Raw genomic sequence first — 18,624 nt, 5'->3', positions numbered from 1 at the left:
ACTCCTAAACAAAATTTTCCCTAAAATATGACAGGAAATCTCTTGAAGGCAGCTATCATACAGGAACTTTATGCGCCTTTTACACGTTCTATCTTTTGTTTAATTTCAAGTTTCCTATATGACACTAATACTGATTTTTCTATCAAAACCAGGTAAGAAAAAGTAAAGGAACGAGTCTATCAAATGCAATTAATAAGAATGGAATATAAATTTTTGTTATATATTTGAATATGCGTGTACGCATGTATCATTGAAATTTACAGTAAACTCGTCATGCTTAAACGCAGGGTAGGTATAATATGGCGCGTAATATACGTGGTTTTCAACGCGTATATTACAACGTATAATTCGTCTTTAGTTTTCTGCGTGAGCGTAAAGTATATTACGCCCTTCTATTTCTAAATAGAAAATAATAAATCCAGTTAGAAATTTGATATTAAACAGGGTTAAATTGAAAGAGTTTTGAATACATGCGCCAAATTAATTATTCCTTCAAAATTAAAACGTGTTTATATATGCACTAAAAGACGTTTATAATTTAGCGGATGCTGTATATCGCACATCTGCGGCATTCTTCATATTGGCAGAGATGATGGAAATGTAATTTACTGGTTTTCTACGTTTTTCTACGGTAAATTACATTGTTTACAGAATATACATCAAAAACCTTGAAAAACGCGAAATTACCTAACTCTGCTTAAGCGTATGTATGTATACCAGGGTTGGGCAATTACGCGTCATTCGAAGTTACTTACGTAAAATACTTAAGGGAAGTATTTTACGTAACATTTAAGTCAAATACCTAACAAATTACCCGACAAAGATAGCGGTGCTATAACCTCACTTTTTTATAATGGCTAAAATATAAATCACTTATGAATAAACATTTTAGTCAAAAAAAGGAATAAAATGCATATTAGCAGAGATGAGCAGGATATTAGTTCGTATGTCGTTAGAAACAGGAACAGGAAATCGATGAACATAAAGACCAATATTCATGTAATTTACATCACGTATAAAACTAGAGTAAAATACCTAGTAATTTACTGTAAAGAAGTATGTAAATTACCTGGAGTATTTTACTTATCCAACCGTGATGTATACGGCAAGCTTGTCCAGAGAGAGATAGATTTGGATGTCTCTGCATCCTTGTCGCACAGGGTCTAGGAAGCATTGGTGCGACGAAGATAAGAAATGGTCGGCCTCCATCATTGTTCCACCCTCAGAGAAACTATATCTACCCTTGTTTAAGCGATGCGTGCGCATCATTTGTACAGTCTGAATGGAAAGTTTAATGGAATGCAGTGAAGTGATAGGCAAACCATATCGGTGTGTATATACATACATACATATAATAGGGAGAGAATAGTATATTTTTCTGTATAGTAAAATCATGCAATACGTTTCACATTATTTACCTTTAATTATTGTACTTCGTAAATATCTAAGGATCGGTTTCTACGAAGAAAAAATGTGTGACAGGACTGTATGTATATACACACAATGTAAGTATCCGTTAGGTTATGAACGTCTTTTAACGCACATGTAAACACGTAAAAATTTCTATGAGCTCTATGGATTCTGTTTGAGTTTAAATATATTTATATATGGTAACATGACTTATAAGAACAATTATATTTTGCGAACTGACAATGTACTGTTTGAAGGCATGTCTGTAATGAAGAATATATGATTTATAACAGTGTAGAAAATAAAGATTGTCATAACATGAAGCTGTAAATAAAAGAACATTAAAAATGGCTTTACATCATTTTTTACAACTATTGATGGCAGATGGTAAGTTCTTGATTTATAAAGTTTGAAATTTGTATAGCTTTGTTACATTTAAGCTGTATTTGTACTTAATTCAATGTATCCTCTATTGGAATAGTTACTAATTGTTTTATTATGTATAATCATATATAATGCGTAATAAGAATAATTTAATGTTGAGTGTCAGGGGTGGATAATATCTACATTATCGCAATGTGGTTCTCAGTCATCGGTAACTCCATCGGTATTCAACGTATTATAGAAGAACATGATATACATTTGACAGATTGAATTTAATGAAAAAGGTTAAATTTAATGAAAATAGAAGTAACAAAAATCATAATTGAATTTTTCAGGAATAGAAACAAATGGAAATGCTCTGTATGACAATATGCAAAAAGCGATTTTGCAATTGCCCACGGAAATACAAATGGAATTAATAAATGATAGACAGAAGTATGACTTAAGGTATACAAATAACATATTATAATGTCTTTCGAAATACAAAAAATTAATAACGATACACAATTCTTTTATATTAATAGGTCTGATTATTTACATGCATTATTATTTGTATTAAAAGAATTGCCGAAAAGTCTTGCATGTAGTGATACATTCTTAACTGTAAATCAATTTCAAAAAATAAAATCGGCAGTCGAGGTGATATCAGATATTGGAATTACTCCTTGCCTGTTACCTGGCGTTGGAATAAACTTGAAGAAAGTAGATTCTCAAAATAATGGAGGTCTTCAGAAGTCTCTGACAGAATTTCAGGTAATGTGTATATTTGAAGCATTTACTAATATTTTTATATTCAGTTTAAAAACCTAAAAAATGTTTTAAATTGTAACCATTTCAGAAATATACGCAATTGTCGCATTGTATCAATATTCTTGTGGATTGTTACAAAGAAGTTGCACTGCGCCCAGCTCTGATAAATGAAATTGGATCCATAATTGCAGCTTTGTTACAATTATCACACGTTCCATTAATGAAACCTATACCAGATGATAAATTGATTGACCAGGCAGATAAACAAGATGTACAATTTAAGATGACATTTGCCCTGTATAAACAATTAATGAATGATCAGAAAGAATTTAGTAGCAAATTACAGTACATCATTGATGAATGTCCAAAATCTGTAATTATGAAATATATGCTGATAATTCTAGGTTTACCCAATGCACCTAATTGGCTTCGTAAACACACAAGGAAGTATTTAATTGAACAAATAATGCAACCTAATGGAGTAATGTCTTTAATGCTGGCAATGTGTGAAGATACTTTGGATATTGGTACACACTGGGATAAAATAGATACTGCGGCAAAATTAATCACAATTCCACATACCAGTTACTCCAATAGCTACTATGATTCCATATGCCCACAGGTTTGTATAGATATCAGAGTAGATGTCTAACTATGTAAATTAATCTTATTAAAATAATAATAATATGGTATAATTTATTTCTAGCTAATTGATATTTTATCATCAAGAAATATTCAACATGGACCAACTATAGCAAATTGCTGTTTTACAGCATTGTATGATTATAATCCTGATATTTGCAAAGAAAAAATCGTTCGTGTCATATGTGCTCCTCTCTTGGTAGAAAAACCAAATATTGATGGTTCCAGTGTAGAAGAAAAGGAATGTGAACTAACTAAATGCATAGAGAATCTTTCAAATTGTTTCGTGTCTACTGAAGCTAAGTTTAAGCAACTGCCTTGCACAGTTATTGCAGAAGTGGCGGTTCCATTATTTTATTTATATACTGTAGCCCGTCGTGGAGTTTCCGTGTTAAAGAAGAAAGTTGGGGAACTTCTACTTCATTTGCTTCAAGAAAAGGAACTGCGAGAAAATATTTTTTCCGTGTTCCTAGACCATGATAACATAAAATGTTCATACAATTTTGGAGAAAGGTTATCGTTTACTTTTGGACCTTCTGGGGGATTCATAATAAGTAAAGAAAAGGAGAAACCTAGCCAAGAAGAATTAGCAGATAGTCTTTTTGATTTAGTACATATGAGTAAACCTTTATCATCTAGCTTATTTAGTTATCTACTAAAATCACTGTCTAGTCTCACTGACATTCGAGCAACTAATAGTGGGAGTTGTCTTGTTGCGACTGAGCATACAGTATGGAAAAAAATAACTGCTGCTAAACTCCTATGTCAACTTGGTAATACATCTGCAATACAAGAAGCACAAATCGAAAATCCTGAATCATTGCTCATATTTATTAAATCTTTATTCCATCAAGAGACAGATAATGTTAAGTCCAAACAACTAATAGATTCAGAGGACGATAATTTTGAAATATTATACACCAGCTTAATACTTGTAAAGATTGTATTAACTGGGACCAAGAAACCAAAAAAATGGGAACCGTTTGATGATCTTGCACAGTTTCTAAATAATAGATTCAAGGAAACATCATCGGAAGTGTCATCTTTAATACAGGAGGTGCTTTCACTCATTAAACTACGAGGTCATCCAAAACGGAAGCATTATGAAGATTTATCAGTAGATAATGAAAGTATTGATGAATTTGAAAAAGCATTAAATAATTTAGCTGATCCATTACTTCCCGTTCGTGGTCATGGTTTAATATCGCTCACAAGGTTGATTGAAGCATCTAATACTACAGCTCTAGCTAAGAAAAGTGTTCTACTATGTTTTTTCCAAGTTAGTATCCTTTTTCATATACCTCTTGTTTTTCACTAATGTCTAAATTCTACATTTTCTGACAATCTGTTCAAGTATTAACGCGTATAATATATTATCAAAGTATTATTTGTAAAAAATATTTAAAATATGTTTACATTTTTAGGAAAATTTAAAACACGATGATTCATTTATATACCTAGCAGCTGTCAATGCTCTTACTGCACTTGCTATGAAGTTTCCTGCAGATGTTGTGGAGATTCTGGTACAAGAGTTTATTAACATGCCTCAGCGAAATTTGACGACTGAAGTCTCTTCTGAAAACAGAGCGAAACTTGGAGAAATTCTCGTTAAAGTAACGAAGGGTTTAGGTATTTACATTTGCATTGCGTTTTCATAACACGCAGTATTTTTTAAGGAATTGCGCCTTTAAATATGTTGTATACTCACACTTGACTTAAAGTTGACTAACAATTGTTACAAGTATCAAACATATCACAATCTTAACAGAATAAGAAAACTGAAAATATGCTGTTAATAGGGCAAAAGAACGTACTTACGTGTGAAACATTTAGCAGGAAAGAAGCAACATTCATTATCTTCAATTTCTGACTTTTATTTACAGGTGACATGGCACCCGTATATAAGAACATACTGATAAATGCTTTCTTGTGCAGTACTCGTGATGAAGACCCCTTAGTGCGCTCTTCGAGCCTTTCATGTCTTGGAGAACTTTGCAAAGTCCTAGGATTTCGATTGGGTCACATGACGATCGAGGTAAGTTTTTTGCAGAAACTAAAAATAAGAGTATTCATTATTTAAATGAATTTTAAGTAAAAGTTTTAATGACAATGTTTTGCTTTTGGATTGTATTTTAAAAATACGGTTTAAGGTGGTTATTGGTTATTAATAATATTTACAAAACAATTGGTGGCTTTCTTGCAGACCTACGTATGTATAAATATTCTGTCAGAAAACACTATCGAGTTTCCAGATTATAGTAATTGTAAACAATGATTGTGTACATATTGTACATATAACGATACATTTTTTTTGGATTTATAATAATTACATAGATATATGCAGACCATTATTTATCCATTGAACAGAACATATTTATAACAATGTTGAAAATATCGATTTGGTTATGTTTCTTTTTTATTACAGGTCTTATATTGCATTGGGTGTATAATAAAGACTGATAAGGCTCCAGAATGTCGAAGGGCTGCAGTTTTGGTTGTAACACTTTTATTCCGAGGTCTTGGAAAAGCTGTTTTGACGGATATTGCGAAAGATCTAGTAGATATATATCGTGGACTGAAAAACCTGCGGGACAATGATAACGATTCTGTATTACGTCTTCACGCTCAGTTGGCCCTTGAAGAGCTTGACGATATTGTGCGTGATTTCTTATTTGCTAAACCGTTACTTGAGAAAAAAATTGTAATGGAACTATCATAATTACTTTATTTAAAACTGGTGAGATCTATCATATATCACCTATCGTACGAAAACAACTCGTCACACGTTTGCATGTTAACGTCCTTAAAGTGGTATGAAATGGTCACCCCATATCTGAAAGGCCAACCCGTTTGTGAAAGTATTCTCTGAATTGGGTGTACCAATTCATATCAAATGTTACCACGTGAATACGGAGGTCCTAAGGTAGGTTCTGGAACTTGCGAAATTTCATTAAAAAAATTTTTTCTTCATTTATCATTAATTAGAACCAACGTGACATCGACAATGCACGTTTTTAATGTTTTCACTGTTTGAAGGTTAGAAAAATTAAGAGTTTCAAGACCTAGCTCAAACAATTTAGAATACTATTGAAATGGAATATTACAGAGTCAGGTGGGAAAATATAGAAAATACTTTCACAAACAACAATTCTTTGCAACAATTCTTAGTCATAGAGTGTGAAGTCGACAAGTGTACAACTTTCCTGACATGGACCTTTTCTGGTTTTTATTAGTGATTCTATGAAACAGTACCGTAAATGTTGAACGAGTAACAGTAGAGAACATGTTGAACTGACATGATAGATTCGTCGGCTGCCAGTACGGATCTTCAATTATTATTTATATTTTTTCTGGGAAGTAGTTTAAAAATTTGGTTTCGCAAGAAAAATTATATTTTCGAAAGGCTGTGATTTCATCCATTCAAGTTATTTAAAGTACATTCTGTGCAAACAATTTTAGGTGCGAAATTTCCCCACTTCCAGCAGAGTGCGAAGACAGAAAAATATGTACTATTCCTCCTTAAAGAATAACTATGTATTTAGAATTCTTTAAAAAAACCGGTGTACCCACTAATGTAGTAAAAACTGTTTTATTTCAGATAGAAATTTTCTTAATTCAAAATTATTTAAGAAAAAGTAATTCATAAGGCCGATTTATTAACTATCCACAAAGACCATCACCTGAACATATTGATTAATATAATAATATGTATTTTTTAAAACTATTTTGAAATATAAAATGTTAAGACCTTTCAATTACGTTATCAACATATTTCCAACGACCTACTTTCAATTTACAGTTATTCTAATTTATTTCAATTTATGCATGGTATCTAAGAATTGCTGGTATGGCGTAGTTACAAACTACATTAACTAATTGCACGCTGCCGTTTGTAATTATTCTGTAATTCATATATCGCTCTCTAAATGAACACAGTGTCTTCCGAAAATGAGCCTGCAAGGCGAATGCAGTCTCGAGTAATGTAGGCATACATTCGCTGGGCTTGTCGAGTAGATACCGGCGTTGGTCGAGGTATGCTTGTACGCAAAATGTATTCTTTGCATGTGGGTTCCGGAAATGCTTTATGCATTTCATCTTTTGTCGCATTTGCTTCACTAGAGGTGGCAACAGAGGTCATCATGTGAGCGGCCTGATAACAAAATTAGAAACATTAATTATAGCTCACAATTTTGATTGTATCGGAATTAGGATCAATGGATTTAAATAACTGCACTTAAATATATATTTTTTTAATAGGTGAAAGTAGAAATGGATTTATTATTAAAACGCGATTATACCCGTTGAGCATCTCGAAACATTGTTGTTATGCGCAATCCAATATTTCCTTTAGCACCTTTTGGTACGGATACTTCCTTGCCGCGCATTAATTGGATTAAGAAAGGGGTGAGTTCATTGGAGTTGTCATTTCCACCAAGTTTATGTTGCAGAGAATATACCTGAGCAACTAAAGTCTCGATTCCTTCAATATCATGAATAATTTCCTGCGAAAAAAGAGTAATAACATATTTTAATTACTATTTTTAAGAGACTCGAGGACGACCGTAATTATTTTTAGATCGCTTTCTCGTTCACTATCATTTTTAATACATTTTTTAAAACAATTATGTCCCGCATGATCTTATTAAAATAACTTGCTTTATGGTGCAAGGCATGTAACTGTTTCAAATAATTTTCAAGTAATTCATAAACTTAAAAGTTGTTTCAATTGATCTGTAATCATTTTTAGAAAAGCAATGGGAATTTGAGAGTTGTAATTACAACGATAACGTGGCATGGTAGCTTCCAATGAATCTCTGATAATTGTGTGCTAGTGATGATTAATTGTTAACGCAAATGACCATACCTCGTACAAATTTAGGTTTTGATGAAGCGGTTTAGAGGCCACTTGCAACTTGTTCAGAATTTTCTCAGTAACTTCTGGTAGATTTGGTAAAGCATCCGCTTTCTGTGAACCGAGAGTATTCAAAGCTGCGTTAGTGAGAGATGGTAGCAGAAGTTGGGCAATTAGATTAATCCGTCTAGATGCCAAAAAATGTAAAGCCTTTTCCGCTTCTCTTGTGTCGTCGAATAATCGCTTTTGACGATGAGCCGGAACAGGTTGTGCGGATTTCCACGCAACAGCCCATGGATTATTAGGGATCATCATCCGAGGTGAAAGATGCCCTGTACAGATATAAGATAAATTGTAAAATCAAATCAGTACCTTGCATTTGTAAGAAACACTTTAACTAGTTCATAAGATACCCTTCTGTTGTCCCCATTCATCAACGTCCGCGTCCTCGATCCAATCTCGCGGGGAATACCATCGGATGAAGTCCTCCATTTCCGCCCCAGGGTTTGCAGCCTAATCAGACAAAATCAGGTCCAATCAAAACATAAATAATAAACACTAATACTTATTCTATAAGAATAATTCATAAAAATTTTGTTCATATATATATATTCCATTCTTTGTATAGGTTTATGCTCGGTTTCATTAACGTACGTAACGTACAGTAATTACGCACAATACGATTGATGCAATTTTAAATGTACAAAAGAGCATTCTTATAAGTTTCATAATGTTTCGCCTATTTTGCTTTCTCGAAATATATTCATTATTAATTATAATATTAGATTATTTTCAACACAGCAAAAAGTGGAATTAAAAATCCCCAATGTAAAGATGGGAAAGTAGTTTTCTTAAAAATAATGTCTTTAGGATTTAAAGTTGCTAGCTTGTTCACCTTAGAGCTTACAGCTAATATACTCAGCTATGTACTTTGAAGGATTCCATATCGGAAAGCAGGGATGCACTCATCAACCGGGCCCGCATTTCGGACGCATGCTGATCGGTTCCTAACTGCATCATAACTTGTGCGTCTTCTTCTAATTGATCTTCAGTTTTTGGAACAGGATCTTGAGTTATTGGCAAATAAAGTGTTTCCCCGGTGTGTATCAATCGTAATGACGGATGTTCGGTTAATCTTCCCGATGGCCTGTTCCATAAGGAATGTTTCGTTTTGCTGGGGGGCTTTGACTGCCCAGCTTCGACCTCTTCCGTTTGTTGTTCGCTAGTACACTCAAAGAATTCTTCTTCAGATTCTGAAACACGATATTTTATAATCGGCAAAAACATTTCACAGACGCTCAAGGAATTCTTCTTGAGATTCTGAAGGTGATGCCCCGATATGTTAAAATATTATAATTTATAAGAAAATACTAAATTAATGTGTGTAACAAAAATTAAAATGTTTACCTGAATCATCAAAATCCAAACTTTGTTGTTTATATGCCGAGTGCTCGCGTGCTTGCTTACGCTGAATGCAGCAATTCATCATCTGTGAACGAGAATATGCAAATATAATTAAAAAAAAAAAAACAACTGAAGAACATTAATAACTGAACATTAATAGTGGGTGTTAGAACTGCTTTCTTCCTTTATGACAAAATATAAAGGACTTTAATGAAATAATATATACAGAATGTGCATACCTGAAGTTTCTGATTTAGTAAACACGTGCGTACACAATCCGGAAAGTCAGGTCCTACACTGAAAGCAGAAAATAGTTCATGTGTACATTAAGTTTATACATATTTTTAAAAGTAAATAGGATTAACGTTATTTCCCATTTGCAACGACTACTACTTTATGCGTTATCATAAAAGAATGTATACTTAAGGCTCGCGCATATTATGCCCGGGCGGATCGCAGCGCATCTCATTTAAAAAATCCGCACGGGATCGATTTCATAGATTTTATATGGATTATCGCATATTACAGACGGATCGCTCGTTAGACGGATTTTTGCGCGGACCCGCTGCGACCTATCAAAGTGTGCGACGGATTTGCGTAATACACACACAACGCGACATTCATCGCACGGAGGCGTGAGTTTTAGACATGCAGGTAACTATCATTAACCGTGTGAATACCGTTGGGATATAGGCGATATAAAAATTTGCTCGTAATATACCGTTAGCGCATATAGGCCCTCGGCAATTCTTGTCGACGCATAACCTATTTTTTTCCATCTTCGAGCAAATCTTCAAAAATACTTGAAAGTCTTCAAATAACTTTCTTTTCGAGCAAATATTGTAATACCGTATACCACGTTTTCTCACTTCAGTTCTCTTCTTTTCCATTTCTTCATTAAAAAAAATTGTAAATAAATAAAGTTCTTTATCGGAGCTATCCATGTTGGAAAACGTACGGACGCAAACAAGGTCAATGGAGAACTGATGCGACAATTGTATGTTTTAACACGTTAAGCGCGGAATCGATGTTGCTGAGCTTTCCGTTTAGGTGGCACAATTTTTTATATATAGGATTTTTAATGCCGTGCCAGTCGCCAGGGACTGACGCCGCGCTTAACGTGTTAAGGTGAAATGAAACCCCCTTCAAATCAGTCGATTCGAATACAACACTTTTTTTTAAGGGCATTAGACCTAACTGTCCAAAACTTTGACATATCACTCCTGATCATATAAGAATTGTCCTGGCACATTCAAAATTTGGATTTTTTAAGAAAACTTTTTCACTCAGCCTTGATCAGAACCAAAATGGCGTCGAGCTCTCATATTTCGATCAGTATACAATTATCGAGTGCTCTGATATGAGAATCAAAAGAGTCAGGATAATTTTACGACAATTTAGAACACTGGTAATCGATAAACTCGCATTTGAACGGGATAAAGGCAAAAAAAGTATTGTATGCGCTTCTATGCTAAAACGATGGGAATACGAGGTCTTGGAGTGAAAATTTAATTGACCTGGAAATCACAGATGGCGCAGGGAGTCCCTCTGCAGTCAATTAGGGCCCCAGAAAGCATGAATCCAGAGGATTTCTGGAATTTTACTTCGATTTCTTGATATTTATAGTACGAAAACGACAGGTGGAGTATGCCATTTGGTACAATACCCAATATAATTCGACCCAGCTGTCAATATAAAAACGAACGTCGGCAACGTAGGCATTTAGAAAAATCTTCTTTATCGTGCGCTTCCGCATTTTTGCAATGCGATGCGCTGCGGCTATAATGCGCGCAAGCCATTATGCGTATACTAATTCGAAAATTTGTTGTGCTTAACCATATATTTTTATCCGTTTCGTAAAAACATACGCAGAAACTGCCATTATCATTTGGTTGATGAACTCAGAGCGATGGGATATCTCTAATAATAACAATTAGAAGAGTAAATTTTCTCATACTGACGTTTTTGTACCATTCGGTTCATGTACGACGTGTTTGTACCATTAGATGAAATATGTTTAATTTTCCTCAGTTTACTCAGGTAAAATTATAAGAAGTTTTAATCATCCCTTGTCTTTTGGGCATCTATTGGGTTGATGCATAAGTAATGGAATTTTTTTACACTTTACGTTACGTATTAAAAACGCCATTCATCAACCCAATACTTCTGTGTCGAGACTAATCCCAAGTAAATCGTGTACGCCCCCGGATTTCCGATACGCGATTCGCGAATTGTCCATGTGTTACGGAACGTGTTGAGAACAATGCGACTATTCCGTAGGGAAGAAGCAACAAGTGGGCGATGACCCCGAAGCGGCCCTGCCATATCCGAAGGTTTCTCCGTGCTGCCAGGTCGAGCTTGAGCTCCCGGAAAGAGAACGCACACGTGTGCAGCGTGCGTATGCGTTCTGCCTTCCCGTTTCATCGGAAGGCTTTCCTTTATTTTCAATGTTTCCTGACACTTCTAAACCCAAAAGAACCATTTCGTCCAATGCTCAAGAACATATCGAAACTCTATATGGACGCATTCCGAGTTTACGCCCTTTTATAATCGAATAGGAAATTCGTTTCTAAAATTACGATAGCATTTCATCCGTATATCACACAATTGGCACAAATGAAACCATTTAGTCCAGATAACACCAATATTTCTCTGAACACCCTCTAAATCTTTCGAAAGATATTTGAAATATTTAATGAGTATTCTATATATATACGTTTATAAATTTGGACATGTTTAGAATATTCTCAAAAAAATTTGGATAGATTTTTAAGATAGTTATTCTTTAATTCTGCTATATGTTTATTGAATTATTTTCTTCTCCGAACAAATCCAAAATAGAATAGAATTTCCACCCTAGTTCACCAAGTGATAAAAAATGAAGGGAATATTTTAATCTATGAGATAACAGTTATAAAATGTGATTTACTTATTTTTTTAGCGGGCAGAATGTAGAGTACTGCCATTCCAGGTACAATATAAGTCAAGAAATTTGCCGGCATTTGTATCTCGAAAATTTTTCTGTAATATTCAGGAAATTTTTTAAGAATCATATGAGGATATTTTCTGAATATCTGGACAAATATTCCTCCAGTTATTATAAGAATATCCACGGGGCGGACATTTTGCGTGTTATGAATGTTGATTATATAACATGAATATTTGTAGCATGTTCTGGGAACAACTAAATATTCAACGTGAACAACTAAATATTCAACGTGAACAACTAAATATTCAACGTGAGCAACTAAATATTCAACGTGAACAACTAAATATTCAACGTGAGCAACTAAATATTCAACGTGAACAACTAAATATTCAACGTGAACAACTAAATATTCAACGTGAACAACTAAATATTCAATGTGAACAATCGTAGAACGTTCATTAGATGCAAGTTCGTTATCTGGAAGGATAGTAAGATGTAACAGTGGACTACTTTAACGCGTGGGATGTTAAACGCTTTACCTTCGAATACAAGGTTTGAAAGAAAAAAGATTTTGAATTTACAAATAAATGTCACAATGTCAGTTCTAACAAGGAAATATTGATACTACGTAGATTACGATCTTATTAAAATGCATATACATCACAATTCTTGAAACATCTCCAGTCCGTCCTTTCGTTACCGATGAACCGACAATCAACTTACCCGCGATACAATAGGGCAAAAAATGTGCAAACGATTTCGACTCGATTAACTTTCTTCAGTTTTCCAGAAATTTGATTAACACTACTGTATCGGTGGTACGATATCCTCTTAATCAAACTATAGCGAGTACTGCCAATACTCAATGTTCGCGACGCCCGTTTCGCGGAACCGTGTTATGAAATTATCAAGCGGAGGCGGATCAAACGGTTGCTAGGTAATAAAAAAATGAGCTTTCAATTAAGAGAAACATTGTAATAATGGCAATTTCAGCGGCATCGATAACGTTCCTTTGGCTTTCGAGATATCTCGTTCGATGCGTAAAAACGTTAACCTTCACCTCCGGACGCGCAATCCAGGGTGGGCCGCGCGTTGCGGCGGAGTTCTGGCCTATGCCGTGCCTGTACCTGTACCTGTACCTGTACCTGTGCGCTTACCCTACCCTACCCTACTCCGTGCAGCGCCGGTACCGGAGTGCCGCCACCAGATACGGCATTCTACGGGTTCGAACTCGACGGGTTCTCGCAGTCGAGCCCAAGACCGTGATGCCGATGCGGCGGAGGACCTAACGGGAACCCGAGTCGGCCGTCTTACGTGCTTACCTAAACCCGGGATACGAGTTGCGACCAAGCGAGTCAAGAGCGACCGCGACTCGGCCGACTCGTCCTTAACTCTAACCTGGTGATCGTTGAACTCTGATACCTCTATCGAATATTTCTAATGTGAGTAAGAGGGCGCGTTTTGCGAACCGCCGTTAAGGCCGTCGGCTATTTATGGCTGGAGTACCAGAAAAATGTCAAGATACGCGATAAAAGATTTTAATCGGGAAATCGGTGATGTAGTAAAAACGTGTTACCGAAAAGGGAATCAATGGATTTACGATTAACTTTTTCTCAAGAGCAGGTGGAATCCCCGAGAGTAGCAGGGTTCGGAATTACTCTCAAATAGTCGAATCGTTGATCTTATCGAGTGGACGAGTACTTCCTTCGGAATGGAAGGTGAATTAATTCCCGTTAGGGCCATGCTCGTAACGTATACATTTCGAAAACTAAGTATCTTGTCGGCAAATCACTGAGCCTATCGCTCCGGAAATTATCTCTCAAAGATGCATCCGTGCTAAACCGATCGTAGATCCTGGCGAGACGTTTTCGAATTGTCGGAATATTCGTGATATGTAAATGCAGCATTCGCGGATTCCCCTAGCATATAAGACCGGTTTCGGTTCGTCCCTTCGAGTCCTATTTCGATGTCGGATACTTTTAAAGGAAGACTCGAGTTTATTACCGGCTGCTTTCGATCGCACGGCACGAGGAAGACTCCTAGTTCGCGACCTTGTCCGTAAGTCGAAGTTAACCCTTTACGCGTCGCGATAGAATTCCCGAGAACGGCCCGCCTCCCTTTCGCGAAGGATTAACTTCCGTCGATACCGATGACGATCCAGCGACCACGGTTCGCTTCCGCTCCAAGTTTCAGTAATTATCGACTTCTCATCCTAAGTCCTAAGTCAATAGTTTCGATAGTTAATATACGGTAGAGGTTTGATGACGATTTGCCAGCTAGGACCGTGTCGACGTTTAACCTTCATTCCGGACCGTTTTGTGCAGCGCCGGTACCGGAGTGTCGCATCAGGGGAGACAGTGTTCCACGAGGCCGAGCTCGAGTTCTCGGAGTCGAGCGGAGCCGAGGCGAGTCCAGTCGTGGCTAAGCCCGCGATGCCGATGCGACGGAGAACCTAACATAACGGAATCCGAGGTCGGTCCAACCCGAGCGAAGGTTGCGCCAGGGTTGCTCGTGGCTCGCATCGCCGGCAACCAACTTCACGCCGCAGCTCGTCTCGACCGGGCGCGAGATGGTGCACGACGGATCTGGCGCGTCCACCAATCAGGAACGGCGAGATTAACTGAAAAAAGGAGACTCGCCTATCCCCCGAAGTGACGAGAACCGATTTCTCCGTCTTATTTTCATTCTTCCCGCGCTCGTCGTTCTCCCTCCCGTGCCTCGAGGATTACCGACCGCCGGTTGTCCCCCTAAGGAGAAAAATCAGGAAAACCCGATCTTGCGACGACGCCCGGGCAACTGGTCGCTCCTTGCCGGTCCAACCTGACTTACCGGCCATTCGACATGCCTCGCTGGCGATCCTGAAGGAAGAGCACCGAAATGGGTGAGTAAACTTCTCGAGTCCGCGATGCACCGCGTACGGTGCACGGCGCCTCGGTATGCGCCCGGAGAGGGGAGGACCGGAGATACGGCATTCTCTCTATATTATCAACCCGTTGACATTTTTGGAAGCCGTTGAAAAATTCACGCGAGCAAGGGAAACGTTCGTTTAAAGGATGCACGACTTTCCTTATTGTCGCCGAACTGTATTTATCGTATATGTAATGTTCAAAAGTTATTACGGATTCATTGTGTACGCTTTCCTTTTGAGTTCACCGTGCTTTCCCGTGCCAAGATGTCGGTTGAATGTTTAATTTACCGTACGTATGTCGGTTATTTTTATATTTTGGGAGCCCAATTGAATGGGAACGAAAAGTACGATTCTACGGCAGGTAAAGTTAAAATTAAGTTGAAATCACATTTAAGTCGTTCCGCGTCCTTAGCGACCTTCAATGTCGGTTTCGGAAATCAATTACGATGCTGCATCCGTGTATCCACGTATAATCGGGAGGAAGGACGTTTGCCTTGATGTACAGGCGAGCGTGGCAAGACGTCAAGAACAGCCAGAGGTACAGGACTCAAAGACCGGGACTATCGGTCCTGCGAATTCTGGTACTTTAGTCTTATCTGAACGCGTATATTTCATATCGGCCCCTTTGATGGAGTTTATGCCCTCTTTCCGGTTTTGTTTCCAGGGCCGAGGTGCATTTATCAGGACGAAACAATTTTTTGTCCTTTAAACATTTTATTTTCTCGCGTGCAACGGTTAAAAAACCAGGTGGTAAACTCATTTGAAATTGTCCGACGAGAGGAGATGTTTAAATGCTAAAACTGGAACATTTAGAATTCCGGAGGCAATTAATAGGGTACTTATGACGTTTTATTTTTCTGAAAAATAAGAAAGAAAACGAATTTACGACCAGGGAATCGCTGACAGTATAGGGGATGCCAAACTCAAGATTTCGAGCTTTCGAATTCACGAATATTTAAGTATCACAAAAATCGGGTCAAGAATTGAATGTCTAAATGGAATGATCGGTGCTAGTTGGTGAGCTCGAGCACTGTTTTCGCGTTCCGTGGCTTTGACTTTACTGCCGGAATTTTCAAGCAGTTGCCGATAAAGGCTTGCGTTTTGCTGCCGCAACTCGGCTAGGGGTTCTTTAACGCTCGCGAAAAAGACTGTCAGTTTAAGTTCCTTCTTTCTCATCGCGCGACATTTCCTGCGTCGAAAGTGCGGAACGAGCGAGGTTACTAGCGATCTAGTTGCCTAGTTGCTTGGACGGCCTGGGCACCAGACCGTGGTGCTCCGCTGCCACAATTCTTTACGTCCTTATCACTTTCACGCAAGATATTAAAAATGTATCTCAAAGGTACGCACAGAAAATAAATGTCCAAGAGGTACTCGTGGGTACGAGCGCTTGATAAATGGCGAAAATAAACAACTTTATGACGATAGACGCCATTTATCGTCGTTTGTTCACGAGAAAAGTCTGGTAGAAAAATCGCGTGCTACACGTATACTTTCTTTGAGCCAATACTTCCCGCGTACATCTGCGTTATATTATGGGACCAACCGAATTGTTTCGATTAATTCGACCAGCTGAAATGTTGTCAAAAGTACTGAATAATATTTTCAAAAATTATATGAAAAAATTTATTTTTCTACAATTTTATGATTGATATTTCAAGTTGAAAGTTTCCAACATTAGCATACATTTTTTCGGAATTTTTTGAGGGTATTAACAGGGTGAAAAGACAACCGGACGTGAAAGACCCAGGTTTTCAGAGGGAAGGTGCCGAAAAAACGTTTACAGACGAAGGGTTAATTATTTTTTCATTAGGTCATAACTTAAGTATCAGGGAGAATGTACCGACTTTTTCGTCGTATTCATCCACCACTCCATAATTTCTATTTTCTAAATCAGATTATATCGAGAAAGAGAAACAGTTCGTAATCTATGCTTGGCATTACCCCGAGAGTCACGAAATTTCTCGTGGTGCCCTGGACTTTGCCTTTATCTAGTAACACTTAGAGTATTCCGGTATGCTAACGGCACGGCGGTTTTCATATGGGCACGGGTAAAGCACCGTATAAAAATAATCGTAAATTGTGCTCATAAATGGACAAGTGCTCCTCACTGACTCTGAACACAGATAAATGTTTGGGTACAACCCGTTATGTTGGCCGTACATAATGTATTACTAATTCAGACTGATCCTTTTTCTTGAATAGTATATACATTCGTAAATATTCAAAGAATACCTTCGTTGTGTATGAATCATTTAACTTTCAACCCAGTATATGATTACTTAAATAATTAATAAGTATATCTTCATGATTAAACTCTGGGATTCAATGGCTCCACTTTAATGTATCGATCGTATCAATACTTTATATTCTGTTTACATCCTGTATCTGATTGCGTCTCAAGTATTTAATATTTTGTGGTAAATTGTAAAACACCGCGAAGGGGGGAATTTGCGGAACAAACAAAATACGTCTGTAGAAGAGTTTCAAGCTACGAATTTTAAGATGCATTTATATGATCTTGATATCTACTCAATTTGAACTGTATTTTTAATCGATAACGACGTTAACCCTATTTTCCGATGGAATTTTTAGATATCGCTCAATTAGTTTACAATCTTAAAAGTTGTAAAATATCGTAGGCTTCTCGTTGCTTCGTGCTGCAATTTAAGAGGATGTAAAAGTGAAATCTGAGAGGTCAATCGTTCATGAAACTTTTCTCCAAACTGAACATACCGAATAGTTTCAAACTTTACAACACCAATATGGTGGCTATAAAGAAGATCCCGATACCCATGAAATTACAATTTTAATACAACATTTTTAAAAAATCCACGAACAGATTAAGAACAAATAGAAATTTCGTGGGTGTCACGATCTTCCTTATAACCTCCAGATTCACATTGTAAAAGTTGAAACGATTTATTTCACCCAGTTCGGATAAAGGTTTCATAAACGAGACCTCTTTGGCGTTACTTTCACCTCACCTTAACACGTTTCTTCATTCTTTCTGACCTAAGTGTGGTCCCACGAGTAACTTGGAGAACGGAGATTTCGGAGGAAGGAGCATTTAAGTAGAAATGGTTTGAGTCAATAGGTGTGAATCATAAAAAACATGCCACTGTGTTAAATAAACGGTCTACGATTTTGTATGTCCATTAATTTTAACCAAGAACCATACGTATTGACTTTGTTTCGTGTTACCCTATCATTATAATAAACAAGATTTAACGGAACAACTTAAAAACGTTACAAGAAATTGGTCGCAACACCGGGACTTACAACATAGTCCTGAGAAAAATTTGTTTTAACTCTAGTAAACATTACCAGGCTTTCAAGGTATTACAT

The 18,624-nt window shown here is 36.9% G+C and overlaps 3 protein-coding genes across 6 annotated transcripts in view; 2 read left to right on the top strand and 1 right to left on the bottom strand.

Moving 5' to 3' along the window:
* The first annotated feature begins 1,348 nt into the window (after positions 1-1,348).
* LOC105697054 (transport and Golgi organization protein 6 homolog) lies at positions 1,349-6,941 on the top strand. Of its 4 annotated transcripts, none has more exons than XM_012420026.1 (9): positions 1,349-1,505; positions 1,704-1,797; positions 2,130-2,241; positions 2,319-2,547; positions 2,633-3,166; positions 3,251-4,465; positions 4,611-4,815; positions 5,070-5,221; positions 5,612-6,941. In XM_012420026.1, exons 2-9 carry the CDS (start codon positions 1,758-1,760, stop codon positions 5,903-5,905), a joined length of 2,781 nt encoding a protein of 926 aa, XP_012275449.1. In that variant the 5' UTR covers positions 1,349-1,505; positions 1,704-1,757; the 3' UTR covers positions 5,906-6,941. The 4 variants fall into 4 exon arrangements, with proteins under 4 accessions (XP_012275449.1, XP_012275448.1, XP_012275451.1 ...); XM_012420025.1 differs by having other exon boundaries at positions 1,668-1,797; XM_012420027.2 differs by lacking the exon at positions 1,349-1,505 and adding an exon at positions 1,561-1,610.
* Positions 6,756-18,624, bottom strand: part of LOC105697053 (rab3 GTPase-activating protein catalytic subunit) — a 45,728-nt gene continuing 33,859 nt past the window's right edge. The window contains exons 7-13 of the mRNA XM_012420023.2: positions 9,682-9,739; positions 9,446-9,527; positions 8,969-9,291; positions 8,452-8,551; positions 8,051-8,370; positions 7,485-7,688; positions 6,756-7,336 (exon numbers count right to left, since the gene is read on the bottom strand). Coding sequence (XP_012275446.1) covers positions 7,109-7,336; positions 7,485-7,688; positions 8,051-8,370; positions 8,452-8,551; positions 8,969-9,291; positions 9,446-9,527; positions 9,682-9,739 — 1,315 coding nt within the window. The 3' untranslated portion in view covers positions 6,756-7,108. The remainder of the gene's footprint in view (positions 7,337-7,484; positions 7,689-8,050; positions 8,371-8,451; positions 8,552-8,968; positions 9,292-9,445; positions 9,528-9,681; positions 9,740-18,624) is intronic.
* Positions 15,012-18,624, top strand: part of LOC105697055 — a 34,069-nt gene continuing 30,456 nt past the window's right edge. Inside the window, exon 1 of the mRNA XM_012420029.1 lies at positions 15,012-15,252. Coding sequence (XP_012275452.1) covers positions 15,249-15,252 — 4 coding nt within the window. The 5' untranslated portion in view covers positions 15,012-15,248. The remainder of the gene's footprint in view (positions 15,253-18,624) is intronic.

This window comes from Orussus abietinus, unplaced genomic scaffold (assembly GCF_000612105.2).
Source record: "Orussus abietinus isolate OABI.00-Male unplaced genomic scaffold, Oabi_2.0 scaffold125, whole genome shotgun sequence".
Lineage (NCBI taxonomy): Eukaryota > Metazoa > Arthropoda > Insecta > Hymenoptera > Orussidae > Orussus > Orussus abietinus.
The sequence above is the reverse complement of the archived record's forward strand: the minus strand, read 5'-3'. Positions and strand labels throughout refer to the sequence as shown.